Source organism: Rhinopithecus roxellana, chromosome 7 (assembly GCF_007565055.1).
Source record: "Rhinopithecus roxellana isolate Shanxi Qingling chromosome 7, ASM756505v1, whole genome shotgun sequence".
NCBI lineage: Eukaryota > Metazoa > Chordata > Mammalia > Primates > Cercopithecidae > Rhinopithecus > Rhinopithecus roxellana.
Window position 1 is genome coordinate 20673051 of NC_044555.1, and position 22386 is coordinate 20695436.

The 22386-nt window shown below is 43.9% G+C and overlaps 1 protein-coding gene and 1 pseudogene across 2 annotated transcripts; one reads left to right on the top strand and one right to left on the bottom strand.

The window, feature by feature from the left end:
* Window positions 1–2253: 2253 nt before the first annotated feature.
* Window positions 2254–12062, bottom strand: LOC104681161 (putative protein SSX9). 2 transcript variants are annotated; one of them, XM_030934730.1, is made up of 7 exons: window positions 12001–12062; window positions 10263–10351; window positions 9710–9824; window positions 9010–9105; window positions 7116–7165; window positions 4987–5122; window positions 2254–2339 (listed from the first exon to the last, which is right to left on the bottom strand). In XM_030934730.1, the coding sequence occupies exons 2-7, from the start codon at window positions 10329–10331 to the stop codon at window positions 2254–2256; spliced, it is 552 nt and encodes a 183-aa protein (XP_030790590.1). In that variant the 5' UTR covers window positions 10332–10351; window positions 12001–12062. The 2 variants fall into 2 exon arrangements, with proteins under 2 accessions (XP_030790590.1, XP_030790589.1); XM_030934729.1 differs by lacking the exon at window positions 12001–12062 and adding an exon at window positions 9980–10102 and having other exon boundaries at window positions 10263–10331.
* LOC104681167 lies at window positions 11972–15002 on the top strand (annotated as a pseudogene).
* The last annotated feature ends 7384 nt before the right edge of the window (window positions 15003–22386 follow it).

The window sequence follows — 22386 nt, forward strand, 5'->3', positions numbered from 1 at the left end:
CAGTCCCCAGGCCCTTGGTTGGTGAGACCCTTGATGGGCAGTCTCATGCTTCTGTCCAGGGGACTTTCCCACCGTTGCTCCCCTGCATGGAGACTAAGTGGACTCTTCTATTCCCTGTCCATTACAGGGTCTACAGTGAACGCATCTTCCTCATTCCTCCACATTCCCCAGATGACGATTTCATCTGTGTCTCCTCCCACATACTCCCCAGTGGACCATCCCGGACCTTGAACCCGAAAATCATTCAGAGAGCAAAGGCCAAGATGCCCAACCACCTGTCGCAGAATCCTGCTACAGGACTGAAGTGTACAGTCTCTATCAAAATAAAAACTGGAGGCCAGGTGCTGTGGCACATGCCTATAATCCCAACACTTTAGAAGACCAAGGTGGAAGTATCGCTTTGGCCCAGGAGTTCAAGACCAGCCTGGGTAACACAGAGAGATTTTCTTAACAAAACCTTAAAAAAAATCAGTGGGTCATGATGTTGCATGCCTGTAGTCACAGCTTCTCTGGAGGCTGAGGTGGGAGGATCGCTTGAGTCCACGGGTTTAAGGCTGCATTGAGCTATGATCATGACACTGCACTCTAGCCTGGACAGAGCAAGACCCCTTCTCTAGAAAAAACAATCAAACAAACAAACAAACCCAACAAATGGAAACATCCTCCTCTAGAATGGTGGTCAGGAACATCTGTCTGCCTTGTTCCCTGATGTCTTTCCAGACCTAGAACAGCACTCAGCACGAGTACACACTCATTAGGTTTCTGTTGAATAAATGACTCCTTTGACGCAGCAATTCCACTTCTAAGAATCTTTTCTAAAGAAATACACATGTGCACAGCTCTGTATGCACAATAATGAGAGGAGCAAACAACTGGGGAACGTTTGCAAAGTTTTATTAACTGTTAGTGACTGAGACAGGGAATCAGATGAGGGGAGTGCATGCTAAACAGGAAACGGAGTGAGGGGGGCTTGACCAGGACGCATGGCAACGGGGAAAAGCAGATGGGAGATGCTTATAGTGGTACTTAGTGTATGTCTGTGTGTGTGGTTTGTAAATGCAGAGGAGAAAATCTGAAATTAAACACTCAGACTTGTCCTCAGTAGTCACATCTAGGAGGAGAGGAGAGCAGTGTTGTTCTATGCGGAGATTACCTGACTATACTTGTTTTCTAAGGTATGTGCATGGATACACAAACCGAAATATGCGTTAAGCATATCTTGCTCATCAATGAAAACGATAGTATCTAACAGAATGGCACACTGTAAGAATATACAATGGAAATGCTAACATCGAAGTCTTGGCACACTAAGAAAAATAACACTCAACTTTTCACTGTTGTGAACACTTGCTTTCACTTCCTATACACCTGATGATGAGGGGTCTGCAGCCATGCCCATGATCGTGAAAGGTCACCAAGTTCTGCTTCTCATCATCGGCATGCGTCATATCTCCAAGGCTGAGGCGAGAAGAGAGAAGGAAAGTAAGTGGCAGTGAGCTCCCTCTGCATGACAACTTAATCTCATCTCCTCCTGACCTGCATATCCTGCACGCTCTGATTCTGCCCTACCTCAGGACCTGCACAGGCCTTCCAATGTTCCGCGAAGTGAACCATCTGCACATGTCACAGTGACTTCCTCATCTGGTTTATCCATTCCTAGGCTAGAGGAAGGTGTGGCCAGCATATCAGGGCTGACCTGGGTTTTGGGATCCCACAGCTTCCTGGGTAGGGAGGATCCCTAGATATACAGGGCAGGGAGTAGAAAGAGCTTGTGAAGGCCGGGCACGGTGGCTCACGCCTGTAATCCCAGCACTTTGGGAGGCTGAGGCAGGCGGATCACGAGATCAGAAGACCGAGACCATCCTGGCTAACACGGTGAAACCCCTTCTCTACTAAAAATACAAAAAAAATTACCCAGGCGTAGTGGAGGGTGCTTGTAGTCCCAGCTACCGGGGAGGCTGAGGCAGGAGAATGGCATGAATCTGGGAGTCGGAGCTTGCAGTGAGCCGAGATCGTGCCACTGCACTGTAGCCTGGGCCACAAAGGGATACTCCGAGAAAAACACAAAACAAAACAAAAAACATGGGAAATCTCATCATTCAGCCTCAATGCTGAACCCTAGAAAATTACGAGAAGGGAATGATTTGGGGAACAAGTAGTAAGATGGGATACCAGTACCATAACAGAATAGCACATCTGCAGGGATGTGGGGAATGAGCCGAAGGTTCACTTACGAAGTTACTCGTCATCTTCCTAAGGGTCGCTGATCTCTTCATAAATCACCAGCTGCTTTCTCTTACGCAGTCTGTGGGTCCAGGCATGTTTCCCCCTTTTGGGCCCTATGATGGGGAAGAGTTGGAAGATGAGAGTTGGGTAGGGTGGAGAGTGTTAGGCTCTGTTTTCTCCAAAAAAGTAGATGCCTCCGCCCTCCCAAGTGCCCATGGGCCTTCTTTATCCAGTTTTTCATTCTGTGGCTTAGAGTCTGAGACCTTAGACCCACAACAACACACGCCAAATGCCAATTAAAATTTTAGCTTCTGGCTCCTTCCATTGTCAAGTTTAGATTCCCAACCTCTTCACTTATGGGACCCATACCTCCTTTCGTTCAGCATGTGTTTATTAAGGGCACACAGGCATACATTTTTTTATTGCACCACATTTTCATAGTGTTTCACAGATGCTGCAATTTTTTTTTTGGAAACTCTCATCAATTTTACACTTTTCCATTATTATTATATCTGTTATAGTGATCTGTCATCAGTGAGCTTTGATATTATTACTGCCATTGTTTTTGTTGTTTTTTAATCTTTTAAAATAATTTTACTTTTTACTTTTTTATTTATTTTTTATTTTTTTGAAACAAAGTCTGGCTCTGTCGCCCAGACTGGAGTGCAATGGAGCAATCTCGGCTCACTGCAACCTCTGCCTGCTGGATTCAAGCGATTCTGCAGCCTCAGACTCCCGAGGAGTTGGGACTACAGGTGCCCGTCACCACACCCGGCTAACTTTTTGTATTTTTAGTAGAGACAGGTTTTCACCGTATTAGCCAGGATGGTCTCAGTCTCCTGACCTCATGATCGGCCTGCCTCAGCCTCCCAAAGTGCTGGGATTACAGGCGTAAGCCACGGAGCCTGACCGTGTCTTTTATTTTTGTGGGTCCACAGTAGGTGTATATTCTTATGGGGTACGTGAGATGCTTTGATACAGGCATGCCATGCGTAATAATCACATCATGGAAAATAGGGTCTCCATCCCCTCAACCATTTATCCTTCTGTTACAAACAATCCAATTACTCTTTTAGTTTTTATAAAATGTACAATTAAGTTATTATTGACTATAATCACCCTCTTCTGTGTAATTGTTTCGGGGGTACCAGGAACTGCACCCATAGAAGATGACAAACTTAATCGACCAATGTTGTGTGTGTTCTGACTGCTCTACCGATGAGCTGTTCCCCATCTCTCCTCCTTCTCTTGGGCCTCCCTATTTCCTGAGACACAGCAACACTGAAATTAGGACAATTAACAACCCTACAATGGCCGCTAATTATTCAAATGAAAGGAAGAGTCACATGTCTCTCACTTTAAATCAGAAGCTAGAAATGGCTAAGCTTAGTGAGGAAGGCATGCTGAAAGCCAAGACAGGCTGAAAGGTAGGCCTCTTGCATCAAACAGACAAGCTGTGAATGCAAAGGAAAAGTTCTTGAAGGAAATAATAATACTAATACTCCAGTGAACACAGGAATAAGAAAGCAAAACAGACTTACTGCTGAAATAGGGAAAGTTTGAGGGGTCAGGATATTTGACAAAACCAGCCACAACATTCCCTTATGCCAAAGTCTAATTCAGAGCAAGACCCGAACTCTCTTCAAGTCCATGAAAGCTGAGAGAGGTGAAGAAGCTGCAGGAAAAATGTGTGAAGCTAGCAGAGGGTGGTTCATGAGGTTTAAGGAAAGAAGCCGTCTCCATAACATAAAAGTGCAAGATGTAGCAGCAAACCCTGATGGAGAAGCTGCAGCAAGTTATCCAGAAGATCAAGCTGAGATCACTGTTGAAGTTGGCTACACTAAACAACAGATTTTCATTATAGATAAAATAGCCTTCTATTGGATGAGATGCCTTCTAGGACTTTCATAGCTAGAGAGAATTGACTCCAACTTTAAAGAAGTTCCACTGTGGGTAAAATGCTATCCAATAGCATCACATGCTACAGAGAAATCCTTCATGAAAGGGAGAGCTAATCGATATGGCAAACTTCTTTGTTGTCTTATTTTAAGAAACTGCCACAGCCACTCCACCCTTCAGCAACCACCACCTTGATCAGCCAGCAGCCATCAACACCAAGGCAAGACCCTCCACCAGCAAAAAGAGGGAGTCACTGAAGACTCAGAAGATTGTTAGCATTTTAAACAATTATTTTAAAATTAAAGTATGTACATTTTTAGACATAATGCTATTGCACACTTAGTAGACTACAGTATAGTGAAAACATAATGTTTTTATGCACTGCGTAACCAAAAAATAAAAGTGTGTGACTCACTTGATTGCAGTGGTCTGGAACCAAATCTACAGTATCTCTGAAGTACACCTGCACTGGGTATCAGGCATTGAGCTGAGTAAGATATGATCCCACGTTATCAAAGATAGAATTGCTTGAGCACCTTTCATGTCATCAGGCCTTCTAGATTTAATTTAATGCCTCCAAATAATTTATGAACTATGATTCTTTATTCCCATCTTATGGACTAGGAATCTGGAATTGAGAAAATTTGGAAGACTTGCCCCAAGTCACGTGGCTTTTTATATGGGTGACAACTCCAGTCTGTGTCTCTGGAAGCCATGTCTATCATCTCATCTGGAGTTGGGCAAGCTCCTCAGCCCAGCCTGGACCCAGGCTTGTCTGGGATCCATGCCACACACCCAGTCCACACACCTGAACATAGCCAGGGAAGCCAGAGGGGTTGTTCCCAAATTGTTTCCTCTTACCAGATCTCTTGTTAATCTTCTTAGAGGTACTTGGTTTTCCTGGGGGACACAGCTGTTTCCCATCGTTCTGTGGGCCAGATGCTCCTGGCACTTCCTTCGAATCATTTCCTTCCTTTGCTGGCTTCTCGGGCATGATCTTTATAATGTGAAGGTCACAGATAAACAGTATCAGTCACATTTCTATAGTGCTTTAGAGCTTACAAAGCGTCTTCACATGCATTACCTTAATCAATGTTCTCAACAACACTGGAAGAGTTACACAGGCGTAAATGAGGAGAAACCTGGGAGGTGAGACGGGAAAGGAATGGCCTATGTGAATATGGTTTCCAGGGTTAGAATGGTTATCTTCACACTCTTTTAAGACTGACATTTTTGCAAACAGCAAAAATCTCCATGTAACTGAGAGTTTGGTATACAGAAGATTGGAAGAAGCATTCTTACAGCATTCTAAGAATTCACAAGGTCTACAAAAGGAAGAGCTATAAAATACAAGGAATCTCATATAAGTTCTTAGACAGCTGCTGGAGAGTAAATGTAAAAACATAGAGGGGAGACAAAACACTGCTGAAAAAGATGGTGTGTGGAGATGAATACAGGGAAGGGAGAGGGAAAGAAATGGTTTGCTGAAATTAATCTAGGTAGCAAAGAAAGCAGTTATCAGATATGGCATACCACCCTACCAAGGCACCACTACTGAATGTGGAATTAAGTGAGGTGGTACCCATAACAATTCTGACTGCATTGGGATATTGGGATGTGTCACTGACCAACAACCTTAAGCTACCTTTTTTTTTTTTTTTTTTTTTTTGAGACGGAGTCTCGCTCTGCTGCCAGGCTGCAGTGCAGTGGCACAATCTCGGCTCACAGCAACATCCAACTCCCGCGCTAAAGCGATTCTCCCGTGACAGCCTCCGGAGTATCTGGGACTGCAAGCAGGCACTACCATGCCCCGCTAAGTTTTGTAGTTTAGGTAGAGACAAGGTTTCACCATGTTGGCCAGGATGGTCTTGATCTGTTGACCTCATGATCCACCTGCCTTGGCCTCCCAAAGTGCTGGGATTGCAGTCGCGAGCCACCGTGCCCCGCTCTTAATCTACTTTTTATTCAGCTTCCTCGCTTATGAAATAGTGAACAATACATATGCAATAGGCTAAGGGAAAGTCCTCTCTGAGCTTGTAAACACTGTTTAAATATAGTAACAATAACAATCAATACCTTTCTGGATCCTTCTTTGAATTCGGTCTCCACACTGGCAACCCAACTCCCAGATCCCTTTACCCTCTAAACCAGAGTTGAATCTGCACTTGTGGGATCACTCATTCGGGGGCCTCTGAGGGATCCCCTGGGCTGGGACTGGGGCTTTCCAGATGCCCCAGGTGCAGAGAAGGCCCTCAAGGAGCTCACAGTAGGGAGGGGCCAACAGTCAAAGTGACTCTTAAACCATGTGAGTGGCCCCAGTTACAGAGCAGAGGCCAGCTGGTCCTTCCTGTTGCGAGAGTGGGTGTCTCAATGGAAGCACCAGCAGGCCCTATGGGGTAAAGCCCTAGTGAGCAACATCTGAACTTCATAAACAAATACAAACTTGAATGAGCTTTAAATGGCTTGGAGCTCTGGATTAGACTACCACTGCCACTGTGCCCCAGGAACATTCTTTAACATCTCTGTACCGGATAGCCTCATTTTATTATTATGTTGCTGATAACTAGGATCTATAACATGAACTATGATTCTTTACTTCCATTGCATGGACCAGGAATCTGGAGCTCAGAGAACTTAGAAGATTTGCACCAAGTCACATGGCTTTTATATGGATGAAAACCGAAGTGTGTGACTCTTTATTATTTGGAGATAATAACAGAAACAATGTCATAGAGATCTTCTTAAGGATTAAATAAATTAATCCATGTAAACTGCTTAAAATAGTATCTGGCATCACTATGAAAACAAAAGAAGTATTAAGGATCACAACTCTTAGTGTTATCAAGCTGTCGATGCTACATCAGGTGTTGTGATAGACATGGGGGGAAGGAGGCAGTGAGGGCATTTTTGATATTCTCCTGCTCTTACCAGTGTTCACATCCATGAAGAGACAAAGGTTGTCTGGTCCTTTAGATTTGAGAGATACTCACCTTCGGGAAGATTCCCTGGAGCCTGCCGAAAGTCATCTGAGGACGTTCAACTGAAAGAGAATACATCAGAATTTTTCTTTGTTGGTAAAGATTTCCAAACTCTAGAGAGACTTCTGTCACATGAGGGCATTCTGCAGCAGAGGGTTATGAGTTCACTCATTGTCGAGGAGTTATTTGAGATTTGCTTCTGAATTATGTTTAGTCATGGTTGGTGCATTTACCTGTGGCATCAGTTCAGAATTTTCCGTCTCATGGTTTATTAAATGGGGGTTAAACCCCATCACAGTCTCATCTTATTCCATTACATATCTTTCACATTTTCCCAAATAACTAAATAGATTGGTTGGGAATCTGAACTGTATTCACTCAAGATGTGCAACAACTGAAAATCACTGTACACTTGAAATGGGTGAATCTTATGGTATGTCAATTAAGCTGTTAAATGTGTGATGAACCATGGATGATTTAGTCCAGTGGCTCTGAAATATTTTCTTTATAAAGACATTCTTTTAATGTCAAAAACTTGGCAGATACTCAAGCACTGGATTTTCAGACCTCTTATAGTGATGGTGGGAGATGGTAGAATCTGGCCTGTTTAGTTGAGGAGTAATAGGTCTATTGGAGACAGTTTGGACATTCTGACCTTGTCTTATAATTGTGTGGTCAGAGCAGAAGAGCAAGCAAATACATATGTCCCCTTTATATTCCCAAAATATACAAAGATTTCTACCCAGTAACCTGTCGCTTTTTCACCCTATATTGTCTCTCCTCACTGACAAGTGGGAAAACTCTCTGTGCGTTGGATGAGGGATCACTCTTTCAAACTCACCTCCCAGCTCACCGCAGAGAATCAGTTCTTTGGGAATGAGAAGACTATTTGGTTTTGATAAAATACAGAAAAACAAGCCATCTTTATTACATAATGTGTTCATCACCCTCACTCTTAAGATACCTATCCAATACCTACATGCTGTTAATGAAACAAACTCTGGAAGTTTTTGGCGGATCTACAGTTGTAACATTTTCTTTCTTTCTTTCTTTCTTTCTTTCTTTTTTCTTGTAACATTTTCTTAACTGTCCTTTGATTCATTAACAGTGCTTAGGAAGAACAACATGTCCTTTAAAAAAGAAATATTTCAAACACAAAGAAAGGCATAGGGAATAATACTGAGTCCAGTCAGATCTCAACATCACCCCACAGCTATGTTAGGTCTGATTTATTTATTCAGAATATTAGAAAAACTACAAACAGGCCAGGCATGGTAGTTCACATTTGTAATCCCAGCACTTTGGGAGGCTGAGGCAGGTGGATCACCTGAGGTCAGGAAGTTTGAGACCAGCCTGGCCAACATGGTGAAACCCCTTCTTTACCAAAAATAAAAAAATTAGCTGGGTGTGGGGGTGGGCACCTGTAACCGCAGCTACTCGGGAGGCTGAGGCAAGAGAATCACTTGAACCTAGGAGGTGAAAGTTGGAGTGAGCTGAGATTGCCTTATTGCACTCCAGCCTGGGCGACAAGAGTGAAACTGCATCTCAAAAACAAACAAAACACACTATCAACAAGTCACGGCTGAAGCTGTCTGTGCAGCACTCACCAATCCCTGCCTTCCCTCCTCCACTTACAGGCAGTCACCTTAATTTGATGGCTTTTTATTCACATTCATGTTTGTATACATTTACCATTTACTTATTATCTATAAAAATATATTATTCTTTTGCATGTTTTAAAATTTTATATGAATGGCCTCTGTAGTTAAGTTTCTGCATGCAATTTTTTTTCACTCAGCCCTGATGTGTGTGAGGGAACAAATGCCTGAGGATCTTTCCCGGGTAGCTGAGCTGAAAAGCAGTTGGGTTTGAGGAGACCCTTTCCGGCCCCTTCCCATCTACTCACCCTGATTCCCGTGGTTACGGTCATTATCAGAATCATTCCCCTGGAAGTCTGCAGCCACTGTATTATGCATGAAAGGTGGGAGGGTGACCTTGAAACCTAGAAAGAAGCAAAATGTTTATTCCTTAAGAGACAAGCTTAGGCCTGCCACGGTGGCTTATGTCTGTAGTACCAGTACATTGGGAGGCTAAGGCTGGAGTATTGCTTGAGGCCAGGAGTTCAAGGCTGCAGTGAGCTATGATTGCACTACGGCACTCTAACCTAGGTGACAGAGTGAGACTCTGACGAAAGAAAGGAAAGAAAGGAAGGAAGGAAGGAAGGAAGGAAGGAAGGAAGGAAGGAAGGAAGGAAGGAAGGAAGGAAGGAAGGAAGGAAGGAAGGAAGGAAGGAAGACGCAAGCAGAGAGAAGGAAGGTAGGGACAGTGTGGGGGTGCCAGGATGCCACAGAGACACTTGGATTCATCCGAACAGACGCCTAAGGGAGAGAAAGGTGCAGGATCCTGGTCTGAGCTCCACTGTTGCCAGCCCTTGCCCTCAGCCCTGACAGGATACAAAAGAGCAGAACACCCAGAAGCTGCCTTGCGATTTTTCCCTGCACAAAAGGAAAATGTGGGGTACTTTCCGCAGTCTAAGAAGTAGCCAGAGCAGGAAAAGGGATACTCATGTGTCCCCAGACTTGTCTGTACCTAGAACTTTCTGTTACCTAGTTTATTCATGGCCTCATACTTTCTCTTCATATACACAGAGATGATTCTCTCTGAGCATTTCATCTTTTCCCACTCTTTCTTAGAGAAGTATTTGGCAATATCATCAAAGGCCTAGGAAAAAAAAAAAAAGGAATTTTGGCAGTGACTCAGCTAGGCATGTCTGCCATTGAGCTGGAGCCGCTTCCTATGTGCTGGATCTGGGAAGTGGGGATGATAATCCGTCCTGGTTGATGCCATGGCTAACTGAGACAACATCAGGGACCTACCCCAGCTTCTCCCCTGCCACACAGTAGGGCTTTAATGCTGCTGGCTGGCTCTCCTCCCACCTTCCTGAATGGAATAAGAGTCACCAAATATAGTGCACTGTCACAGACTTGTCTCCAGGGATGCTAGGTGATGACAGAGCGAGGGTGGGAGGTTCCCAAGGGTCCAGATCTCCCCCAAGACCCTGCTCCTTGTCCCCAGTATCTCTATCCTCCCCTCCTCAGAAACCTGCTCACGCCACACTGTCCCCTGGGTCACTACTGTACCCTCTCCAGGTCACCTCACCTTTTGTATCTTCTCTGTTATTTGAGCACCAACCCTAGGTCTCCTTGCAAAGGCGTCGTCTCCATTCATGGCACCAGGAGCAGTCTGACCTGCAAGAGAAACAGCCTGAGACTTTCCAGCCACAGGACCTTTGGTCCTCTGGAGGGAGAAATCAGTGAAGGCCGCCCACACTCTGTCACCTGGAATCAGGTGCTGCATTTCTCCATCCGGGGCTTATGTCTCCCTAAGTAAGGACATGGGGAGAAGTCAGATGGAAACAGGGAGCCAGGGGTCTCTGGGAGAAGTATTGATTGGAGATGACAGGTTTCCTAAGGGCAAAGCCGCCTTGCGTCTTTGGGAGGGGGTTGGTTACTGTTGTTAGTAGTTTCCCTGGGGCTAGGCTTACCCTGAAAGATGTACAGACCCTTGTTCCGGAGGCAGGGACGTGACTGTGTAATTGTATTCAGTGGGGGCATTCAAACACCCCCACTCAATAAATAAAGGAAGGGAAGTGAGTCCCGGAGTCTCTGGTGATGGATTCGATCAGGCAGAGGGATGGGGAATTCTGTTCTGTTGAAGAGAAATGAGCATGGCTAATATGAACGGATTTAGAGGGTATTACTGGGTGATCTGTACATTATTAGAAGAAAACAGGTAGAATACCTGAGACTACAAGAGCCCACCAACACTAAGAGAGAATGTGGGGAGTTTTAAGATGCAGCAATCAGCCAGACACCATGGCACACACCTGTAATCCCAGCACTTTGGCAGGCTGAGACACGCAGATGGCTTGAGCCCAGGAGGTCGAGACCAGGCTGGGAAAAACAGCAAAACCCCCATGTCTACAACAAACACAAAAAATTAGCTGGGGGTGGTGGAGCAGGCCTGTACCACCCCAGCACTTTGGGAGGCCAAGGTGGGCGGATCGCTTGAGCCCAGGAGCTTGAGCCCAGCCTGGCCAATATACCGAAACCATCTCTACTAAAACACCAAAAAAAAAAAAAAAAAAATTAGCAGAAGCAGAGTGGTGTGTGCCTGTAGTCCCAAGGCCTAAGCGAGAGGATCACTTGATCCCAGGAGGAAAGATTTTAGTGAGCTTTTTTTTTGAGACACCGTCTCTCTCTGTTGCCCAGGCTGGGATGCAGTGGTGTGATCATGGCTCACTGCAACCTCCGCCTCATGGGTTCAAGTGATCCACCAGCACCAGCTGTGGCCTCCAAAACTGCTGGGATTACAAGTGTGAGCCACCGTGCCTTGCCCAAATTTCTTTTTTTTTTTTTTTTTTTTGAGACGGAGTCTCACTCTGTCGCCGGGGCTGGAGTGCAGTGACCGGATCTCAGCTCACTGCAAGCTCCGCCTCCCGGGTTCACACCATTCTCCTGCCTCAGCCTCCCGAGTAGCTGGGACTACAGGCGCCCGCCACCTCGCCTGGCTAGTTTTTTGTATTTTTTAGTAGAGGCGGGGTTTCACAGTGTTAGCCAGGATGGTCTCGATCTCCTGACCTCGTGATCCGCCCGTCTCGGCCTCCCAAAGTGCTGGGATTACAGGCTTGAGCCACCGCGCCTGGCCGCCCAAATTTCTTAAGTTACTGTGGAGTTCTTAGGAAAAATCCTGTACCTGAAAAAGTTAGAAACTGACAGGAAGGATTTGAGATGGCGACCTACCTCATATACACTCCTTATTAAAACTAGATAACAAATGCACCGTGGAGGAGGGGAGGGGTAGGAAGAATGGAAAAAGAAAATCAGCGCATACTTACTCTGATTTTGGAAGAATCGAAAGAGAAAATCAGAGCGTGCGTACTCTATGGAAGAATCGAAAGAGAGAGAAAGTTAGAGCATGCGTACTCTGAACTTAAAGTAGCCAATCCCTGGGGATGCTTTAGGCGGGAAAATCAGAGTCTCCGCCCCCACTTTGAGAAAGTTCTGTCCCTGGAGGCCGGACTGATAGTTGCCACATGAGCTTCGCTTATCCCGCCTACTGTTCTGACTTCTGATTGGCCAGATGGAGTTCACTAACTGCCTTGATTGGTCCATCATCCTTGGACAGTGACATTGCATAATATTGTCTCCTCTTCCAGCCACACTTTGTTGCCACTGCGACAAAGTGCGTGGTCCTCAGGCACCGTCAGGGGAAATTGATCTCTCTGAAGACCGTCCCTGGATCTTGGGTTAAAAATCTGTATTCTAGTCTGAACTGTAGGAAGAAAAAAATAGTCAGATCTGTGATTTTTCTACTTGAAAGACACAATGTTTACCAAACTAGCACATTTGCAGAGCTTTGCTGTACTTAGTCGTGGCGTTCATTCTTCAGTGGCTTCTACATCTGTTGCAACTGAAAAAAACAGTCCGAGGCCCTCCAACCTCTGATTAAATTTTTGAAAGGGAATCTAAGTGTGGTGTGCACAATATCATCCTTTACCTGTAGTCCTGGAGAGAAGAACATGTACTTACTTACGGGATGTGATTGTGATATTGGTTACATCCGCCTTGGCCAATCCTCCCGCCTCCGTCTCGGGACTACAGGCGTGAACCACCCCACCCCCACAAATATTTGCTGGGTTTTGGTTTTTTTTAAAGAGATGGTTTCGCTATGTTGGCCAAGCTGGTCTCGGCATCCTGCGCTCAAGTGATCCTTCTGCCTCCGCCTCGGGACTACAGGCATGCACCACCTTGTCCACGCCTTTTTTTTTTTTTTTTTTTTTTGGTAGAAGCCAGGTTTCACTATGTTGACCAGGCTGGCCTCAATCTCCTGGGCTCAAGGGATCCTTCCACCACAGCATCGGGACTACAGGCATGCACCACACGGCCTTTGCTTGCTTGCTTGCTTGCTTGCTTTTTATTTTTTAGTGGAAACCAGGTTTTGCTATGTTGGCCTGGGCTCAAGGGATCCTCCCGCCTCGGCTTTCGGACTACAGGCATGCACCACCCTGCCTACGCTATTTTTTTATTTGTTTGTTTCTTTGTTTGTTTGTTTCTTTAGTGGAAACTGGGTTTCGCTATGTTGCCCAGGCTGGCCTCAATCTCCTGGGCTCAAGTAATGCTTTCCCCTCAGCCTCAGGACTACAGGCATGTGCCATTCTGCTCTGCTCTTTTTTATTTTATTTATTTGTTTGTTTATTTATTTATTTATTTAGCAGAGACAGGCTTTTGCTATGTTGGCCAGGCTGGTATTGACCTCCTGGGCTCAAGCCATCCTCCCACCTTGGCCTCCCAACGACAGGGGTGAGCCATCCCACCCAGGCAATTTTTTTGTTGTTCTTGTTGTTAGTAGAAATGGGGTTTCGCTATGTTGACCAGGCTGGCCTCGACCTCCTAGGCTCAAGGAATCCTCCCACCTCAGCCTCCTGACTACAGGCTCACACCATTCTGCCCCCACTAATATTTTTAATTTTTCTAGTAGAGACAGTTTTGCTATGTTGTCCAGGCTGGTCTCTACCTCCTGGGCTCAAGAGATCCTCCTGCCTCGGCCTTGGGACTACAGGCATGCACCACCCTACCTTTTGCTATGTTTCCCAGGCTGGTCTTCACCTCCTAGGCTCACTTAATGATTTGAACCCGGGATGCAGAGGTTGCATTGTACTGAGATCACACCACTGCACTCCAGCTTGGGTGACAGAGCAAGACTGTCAAATAAAGAAATACATACATACATGAAAGGAAAAGAAAGAGAAAAAGAAAGAAAGAAAGAGAGAGAGAGAGAGGGAGGGAGGGAGGGAGGGAGGGAGGAAGGAAGGAAGGAAGGAAGGAAGGAAGGAAGGAAGGAAGGAAGGAAGGAAGGAAGGAAGGAAGGAAGGAACAGACCAGCTGAATCTCCATAAAAACAGTAAACTTTGTGGTATATTAACTTACCCTCATCCCATCTCGTGCTCCCAGCTTGGTTCTGTTCATTGCTGATGAAATACAGATAGGATTAGCCAGAACCGGTAGATGGCTGGCTGTTGATCATGAAAATGTCAGACCTGATATAGTCCTCCTTGGAAAGGCCCTTTCTGGAGGCTGATACTCCATGTCTGCAGTGCTGTGGGACAATGGCATAATGCTGACCATTAAGCCAGGCAAACATGGGTCTACATACAGTGGCAATCCACTAGGCTGCTGAGTGGGCATCACAGCCCTTGAGGTTTTAGAAGAAGAAAATCTTTCTGAAAATGCAGAAAAAAATGGGTATTCTCTTGAGAAATTAACCCATGAAGCTACCTTCTGATGCTGTAACTGCTGTAAGAGGAGAAGAATTACTGTATGTATGTGTGTATGTATGTATGCATGTATGTGTGTATTTAGTCAGAGGTTCACTCTGGTTGCCCTGGATGCAATGGTGTGATCTTGGCTCACTGCAACCTCTGCCTCCTGGGTTGTAGCAATTCTCCTGCCTCAGCCTCCTGAGTAGCTGGGATCACAGGTGCGCAACACTATGCCCGACTAATTTTTGTATTTTTAGTAGAGACAGGGTTTCACCATGTTGGCCAGGCTGGTCTCGAACTCCTGACCTCAGGTGATGCACCCGCCTCGGCCTCCCAAAGTGTTGGGATTACAGGCGTAAGCCACTGTGCCTGGGGGGAAAAGAATTATTAATTGCTATTGTTATTAAAGAAACCAAAGATTGCGATGCTTCGAAGGTGTGTCTACAACTTCAAGATTATCCACTTCTGGCCAAGCCAACCCATGGTGACATCATCAGGTTTCGCCTCTGCTGGTGGTCAAGGAGAATGAGATTCGAGAGTCTAGTGAAATCATTAACAAGACCATCTTGTCGTTCTGAGGGTAGCAGCTGTTTTCAGTGGTCGCTGGGAGCCGGCTGGATCAGGCGGTCCTGTAAAAGCTCTGCTCTTAATGCGGGCACATTCCACTCCATGTGTCTTCAAAACCTTTTTGTGGAGTATTCATTTTTTTCAGTTAATACATAATAGAACAACGTTTATGCAGCTGCTGTTTGCTTTGTAATGTAAGTAAGAGAATATAATGGCATCTGAATGGTGAAAGTGTTTTGATGTGTATATGTACTTTCTAAGGTTAAACGCATCTACATGTACAGATAGCCTTTAAATCACATCCTTTAGTATACTTTATATATGTTTTTATAATTTCCTTGTTGGTATAAATGTTTTGTATTTGAAAAAGTTATTTCTAGGGAATTACATAAAAGACTTCACCTTATAAAGTCAAATCATTGTTGTCACTGAATTTTAGGAAGGATGAATGGTTAAGCAAATAAGAAATACTAATATTAAGTAAACTTCATGTTGGCCAACACCAGGATGTATTCTATGGATGTCATTATTTTCAATTAAGAATTAGTGTTTAACATTCCTAAATTGTTTTGAGTGCTTGATTATAATTTGTAAAAAAGAAAAAAAGTTTATTTTTAATATTTCTTTAAATTTAACATAAAGCTTATATTTGGAAAAAAAAAATACAGAACATGACCAGGTGCAGTGGTTCACGCTTGTAATCCCAGCACTTTGGGAGGGCGAGGTTGGCAAATTACTTGAGGTCAGGAGTTCGAGACCAGCTTGGCCAACATGGAGAAACCCCGTATCTACTAAAAATACAAAAATTAGCTGGGCATGGTGGCATGCACCTGTATTCCCAGCTACATGGGAGGCTGAGACAGGAGAATCGCTTGAACCCTGGAGGCAGAGGTTGCAGTGAGCCGAGATCATGTCACTGCACTACAGCCTAGGTGACAGAGTGAGAATTCCTCTCAGAAAAAAAAAAAAAAAAAGGTAAAGAACATTTTCATCACCACCACCACAATGCTATCCCTTGTGCTACTCATTTTTAGTAATACTCACTCTCCTCCCATCCACCATTCCTAACCCCTGGCAACCACTAATCTACTTTTCATTTCTACAATTTTGTCTTTTCTACAATGCCATACAAATGAAATCTTATAGTATATAATGTTTTAGGGGCTTATTTCATTCAGCATAATTCCATGGAGATTCCTCCAAAATATTGATATTTGTGTATCAATAGTTCATTGTTGTTGTTGTTGTTGTTGTTGTTGTTGTTGTTGTTGAGACGGAGTCTCACTCTGTCGCCCAGGCTGGAGTGCAGTGTCTTGGCTCACTGCAACCTCTGCCACCCAGGTTCAAGCGATTTTCCAGCTTCAGCCCCCCGAGTAGCTGTGACTACAGGTGCATGCCACCATGCCCGGCTAATGTTTGTATTAGTAGTAGAGATGGGATTTCAACATATTGGCAATGCTGGTCTTGAACTCCTGACATCATGATCCGTCTGCCTTGGCCTCCTAAAATGCTGGGATAACAGGGTGAGCCACTGTGCCCGGCCAATAGTTCATTTTTACTACTGAGTAGTATTCCATAGGATGGATGTACCACAGTTTGACCATTCACTTATTGTAGGACATATTGATTATTTCCAGCTACTGACTATTACAAGTAAAGCTGCTATGAACAATTATGTACAAGTTTCTGAATGGGCATACATTTTAATTTATCTGAAATGTAATTGTTGAATTGTATGGTCATTGCATATTTAGTTTTATAAGAAACTACCAAACTGCTTTCCACAGTGGCTGTAAGATTTTACCTTCCCAGCAGCGCTTAATCAGACATCCAGTTTCTCTGCATCCTTGTCACCATTTGGTGTTGTCACTATGTCTTTTATTTTAGCTATTGTAATAAGTGTGTAGTGATACCACATCGTGGTCTTAATTTGCATCTAGTGAAGCAAATGAGTGTTGAACATCTTTTCATGTGCTTATTTGCTTATTTCCTCTTCAGTGAAATGTATGTTCATATCTTTTCATGATTTTCTAATTGGATTATTTGTTTGTATTTTTTACCATTGAGTTTTTTTATTATTATTATTTTTCTTGAGACAGAGTCTTGCTGTGTTACCCAGGCTGGAGTGCAATGGCATGATCGTGGCTCACTCCAACCTCTGCCTTCCAAGTTCAAGCGATTCTTGTGCCTCAGCCTCCCGAGTAGCTGGTATTATGGGAAGGCATCATCATGCCTGTCTAATTTTTGTAGTTCAGTAGAGATGGGTTTTTTGCCATGTTGCCCAGGCTGGTCTTGAACTCCTGGCCTCAAGGGATCTGCCCTCCGTCCACCTCGACCTTTCAAAGTGCTGGGATTACAAGTGTGAGCCACCACATTCAGCCTACCATTGAGTTTTGATAGTAGTTTACATATCCATTATATATTCTGGATGTGAGTCCTTTCTTGGATGTGTGGTTTGCAAACATTTTCTCCCAGGTCTTACCCTATTTTTTCATCCTTTTAACAAGATTTCTTGCAGAGCACAAGTTTTAAATTGGATGAAATCTCATTTATTTTTTTCCTTATGGTTTATGCTTTTTGGACCGTTCACTATGCCCTAGATGTCAGATGTTTCTCCTGTATTTTCTTGTAAAAGTTTTCTTTTAGTTTTACATTTTAGATTTAAGTCTATGATCCACTTGAGTTACTTTTGTATAAAGGTATGAAGATTAGGACTTTTTTTTTTTTTTTTTTTTTTTTTTTTGGTCTATGGCTCTACAACAGCTCCAGCACCATTTGTTAAGCAGATGATCCTTCCTTCTTTTTGTCTCTTTCTAAAAAATCAGTGTGGGGCTATTTCTAGGTTCTTTATTTTGTTCCAGTGATCTATGTGCCTATTCTTCTCCCAATACTACACAGTCTTGATTCCTGTAGCTATATAAAAAGTATTGAAATATGGTAGAGCCATTCCTCCCACCTTATTCTTCTTTTTCAAAAATTGTCTTAGCTATATAAATATTTTTTGAGATGGAGTCTCATTTGGGTCGCCCAAGCTGGAGATCAGTGGGGTGATCCCAGCTCACTGCAACCTCCGCCTCCCGGGTTTAAGTGATTCTCCTGCCTCAGCTTCCCGAGTAGCTGGGATTTCAGGCACACGCCACAACGTCCAGCTACTTTTTGTATTTTTAGTAGAGACGACGTTTTGTCATGTTGGCCAGGCTGGTCTCAAACTCCTGACCTCAAGCGATCCGCCCATCTTGGCCTTCCAAAGTGCTGGGATTACAGGCGTGAACCACCACTCCCAGCTTTGTCTTAGCTATTGACAATTTGTTACAGCAACAATCAAAAATTAATATACATAGAAACAGATTAGTGAAACAAAATAGAAAGTCAAGAAACAGACTAATTTTTATACCAACTTCAGCATGCATTTCCAAACAGTGGGCAAAAGATGGGTTGTATAATAAAGGATTGTTGACAAGTGTATATCCATTTGAAAACATAAAGATAAATCCTTACTCTGAACCACATAAAATAATAAATTCTAAAAATTCAGAGACGTAAATGTGAAAATGTGAAGTCATAAAGAACTAGACGAAAATTTAGGAAAATATTACAGTGTAAGACGTCTTGAGTTGGCATAGGCACTTCCTGACATTACACCAAGGCTATAAACAATGAATCAGACATAGTTAAAGATATAAAAATTAAAGCGTCATCTAAGTCAAAAGACACCATAAATAACTGTTTAAAAAGGCAAATTTTAGGCCAGGCGCAGTGACTCACACCTGTAATCCCAGCACTTTAGGGAGCTGAGGAGGGCGGATCATGAGGTTAGGAGATCAACAGCATCCTGGCTACCACGATGAAACCCCATCTCTAATAAAAATACAAAAAAGTAGCCAGGCGTGGTAGCACGCACCTGTAGACTCAGCTACTTGGGAACCTGAGGCAGTAGAATCGCTTGAACATGGGAGGCAGAGGTTATAAATTTAAAAGGAAGGAGGTGATTTCAATAAGCAATGGTGAGGAGAAAAATAGTACAATTTATTGAAAAGTGTAAAGTTTAGATTGTAAATTTTAAAGGTTATAGTCTTGAACTAAAACTGCAGGTATTATAAACATGGAAGATGGGAGGAGGGACAGGAAAGAAAAGAGAAGTTCTTTTGCTGTTCAAGGAATGGATACGGATACTAATGAATGATAAAATGGTAGAACAGTTAAAAACACTAGCATTTTATTTTGTTTAATTTTAGACAGGACCTCACTGTTGCCCAGGCTAGAGTTCCATAGCACAATCATGGCTCACTGTAGCCCCAGCCTCCTCAGCTCAAGTGATCCTCCTGCCTCAGCCTCCCATGTAGCTGGGACTACAGGTCCACCCCTGGCTAATTAAGTTTTTTTTTTTTTTTTTTGGTAGAGACAGGGTCTTACTACGTTGTCCAGGCTGATCTTGAACTCTTGTCCTCAAGCAATGCTCCCACCTCCGCCTCTCAAAGGGGTGGGATTACAGAAGTGAATCACTGTGCCCAGTTAATGCTAGTATTTTAGAGTACAAACTCTGGAGCCAGGTAGCTTGGGTTCAGTTTCTGGCTTCTCAACTTACTAAGCTGTGTGACCTTCTATAAGTCATATAACCTTCCTGTGTCTCAGGCTACTCAAGAGTAAACTGGGGATAACTACATTATCTAACTCATTTGATTGCTATGATTAAATGGGGAAATACATGTAAAGCACTTAGAATAGTGCCTGTCATGTGGTTAAGTGGTATATATATTTCAGTTGTTGTTAGTAATGACTTCAAATTACTTTTAAAATGTAAAGGCATATCTGGTTCCAGAAGAAGATGGTGAAGCAGCAATAGCTGCTGGCTTCCTTCCCAAACCCAACACTGCAGATGCCACAGAAGAGGTGGGAAGTGGTTGGAGTTCAGAACAGTTCCCAGTAACAAAACCCTTGATGGTTTGGCCCCACTGGGGAATTAGATGGCTTAGAGTGGGAAAAGGTCAGAGGCCATAGATGGAGGATCAGCCCAGGTGGAGCTTTCTAAGTTGCATTCTTTTTGTCCTTGTTTTCTGAAAGGCTTATTACCTGTTCTGTGAATATATAGATCAGACACTTGGCAGGGCAGACCCAGTGCTAACCCAAAGTGGCATGATAATATTAAGGAATGGGGGCTTGGAAAGCTCCTAGAAAAAGTGCAGACTCATCAAAGCTGGCCAGTAACTGAGCATTCCTTTCCTACCTCTCCCTCTGACCGCTGAGCTGGGCAATTACAACCAATATCATGCACCTGTAGATTCCCTCCACACTGTAAGGCAGAAATCCTGTAAGGGTCTCTGGGGGCTCATAGGCTAGGGACTGGAAAGAAGAGTTGACTCAGCTCAGCTCTAGAGGCTCTGTACTCTAAGTCCTTTCAATCCAGAAACCCTGAAACTCATGTGGAGTTTCTGGGCTGACACATCTTCCCAGGAACAAAGAGTTATATAGAAAAACTATCGCATAGGCCAGGCATGGTGGCTCACGCCTGTAATCCCGGCATTTTGGAAGGCAGAGGCGGGAGGATAACCTGAGGTCAGGAGTTTGAAACCAGCCTGGCCAACATGGCAAAACCCCATCTCTACTAAAAATACAAAATTAGCTGGGCATCATGGTGCCTGCCTGTAACCCCAGCCACTCAGGAGGCTGGGGCAGGAGAATCACTTGAACCTGGGAGGCGGAGGTTGCAGTGAGGTGAGATCACACCATTGCACTTCAGCCTGGGCAACAATAGTGAAACTGTCAAAAAAAGAAAAAAAAAAAGGCCAGGCACGGTGGCTTACGCCTGTAATCCCAGCACTTTGGGAGGCTGACATGGGTGGCTCACCTGAGGTCAGGAGTTCGAGACTAGCCTGGCCAACATGGTGAAACCCCCGTCTCTACTAAAAATACAAAATTCACCTGGCATAGTCTCACACGCCTGTGGTCCCAGCTACTCAAGGGGCTGAGGCAGGATAATTGCTTGGACTCAGGAGGCAGAGCTGCAGTGAGCAAGATCAAGTCACTGCACTCCAGCCTGGGCGAAAGAATAAGACTCTGTTTCAAATAAATAAATAAAAAGAAAATCTATTGGATAGATTGGATATGAAAACATTAACTGCTCAAATGAATAATTCAGTGAAATAGGTTGGATATTAAAATGGATAGAGTTGAAAAAGCAATTACTGACCTGAGGAAATGAGTCTAAAGCATTCATAAAAGTAGACTGGATGAGGTGGCTTATGCCTGTAATCCCAGCACTTTGGGAGGCCGATTAACCAGGCGTGGTGGTGGGCGCCTGTAGTCCCAGCTACTCAGGAGGCTAAGGCAGGAGAATGGCGTGAACCCGGGAGGCGGAGCTTGCAGTGAGCCAACATTGCACCACTGCAGTCCAGCCTGGGTGACAGAGTGAGACTCCGTCTCAAAAAAAAAAAAAAAAAAAAAAAAAATTCATAAAAGTAATCGGTAATGGATAGAGATGAAGTAAATGAAAGAAAAGTTAATTAATAGGGAGGATAGAAGAATAAATGTTAATAGTAGCCTTATGAGAACAGAATATAGTCATTAAAAGGAGAGTGTACTTAAATAATGAAAGAGAATTTCTCAGATTTAGACAAATGTCTTAAGATTTAAAGGGGTCATTGTACACACACACAGGAACAGTGAAATAAAAAATTGTGAAAGACAAAGAAAAAATATTTTTAAAATGATCAGAGAGAAAGAGCAGGTTACTTACAAAAGAAAAATATTTAAACCTTCATTGGGTCTCTCAAACACCACACTGGAGGCAAGGATACAATGGTGTAATAACTCCAAAGTGTTTAACGAAAGGTTTTTTTTTTTTTTTTTTTTTTGAGACAGAGTCCGCTTTGTCACTCAGGCTGGGGTGCAGTGGCATGATCTGCCTCCCAGTTTCTAGCAATTCTTCTCCTCAGCCTCTTGAGTAACTGGAGCTACAGACGCACACTACCACACTCAGCTAATTTTTGTAGTTTTAGCGGAGATGGGGTTTTTCCATGTTGGCCAGGCTGATCTCGAACTCCTGACCTGAAGTGATCTGCCCGCCTTGGCCTCCCAACGTGCTGGGATTATAGGAGTAAGCCACTGCGCCCAGCAAAAGAAAGGAATTTTTATATTTGGTGGAGTAAGGCAATGTCAGGCATATAACACTTCAGGAGATTGAAGACACAGGAAAATGTTAAAGCAAACAACTATTTATTGCACTTATTAAAGACTGTAAGGAAGGGCCAGCTGCAGTGGCTCATGCCTGTAATCCCAGCACATTGGGAGCCCGAGGCAAGAGGATTTGTTGAGCCCAGGAATTGAAGACCAACCTGGGCAACGTGGCGGAACCCCATCTCTACAGAATATACAAAAATTAGATGGGCATATCAAGTT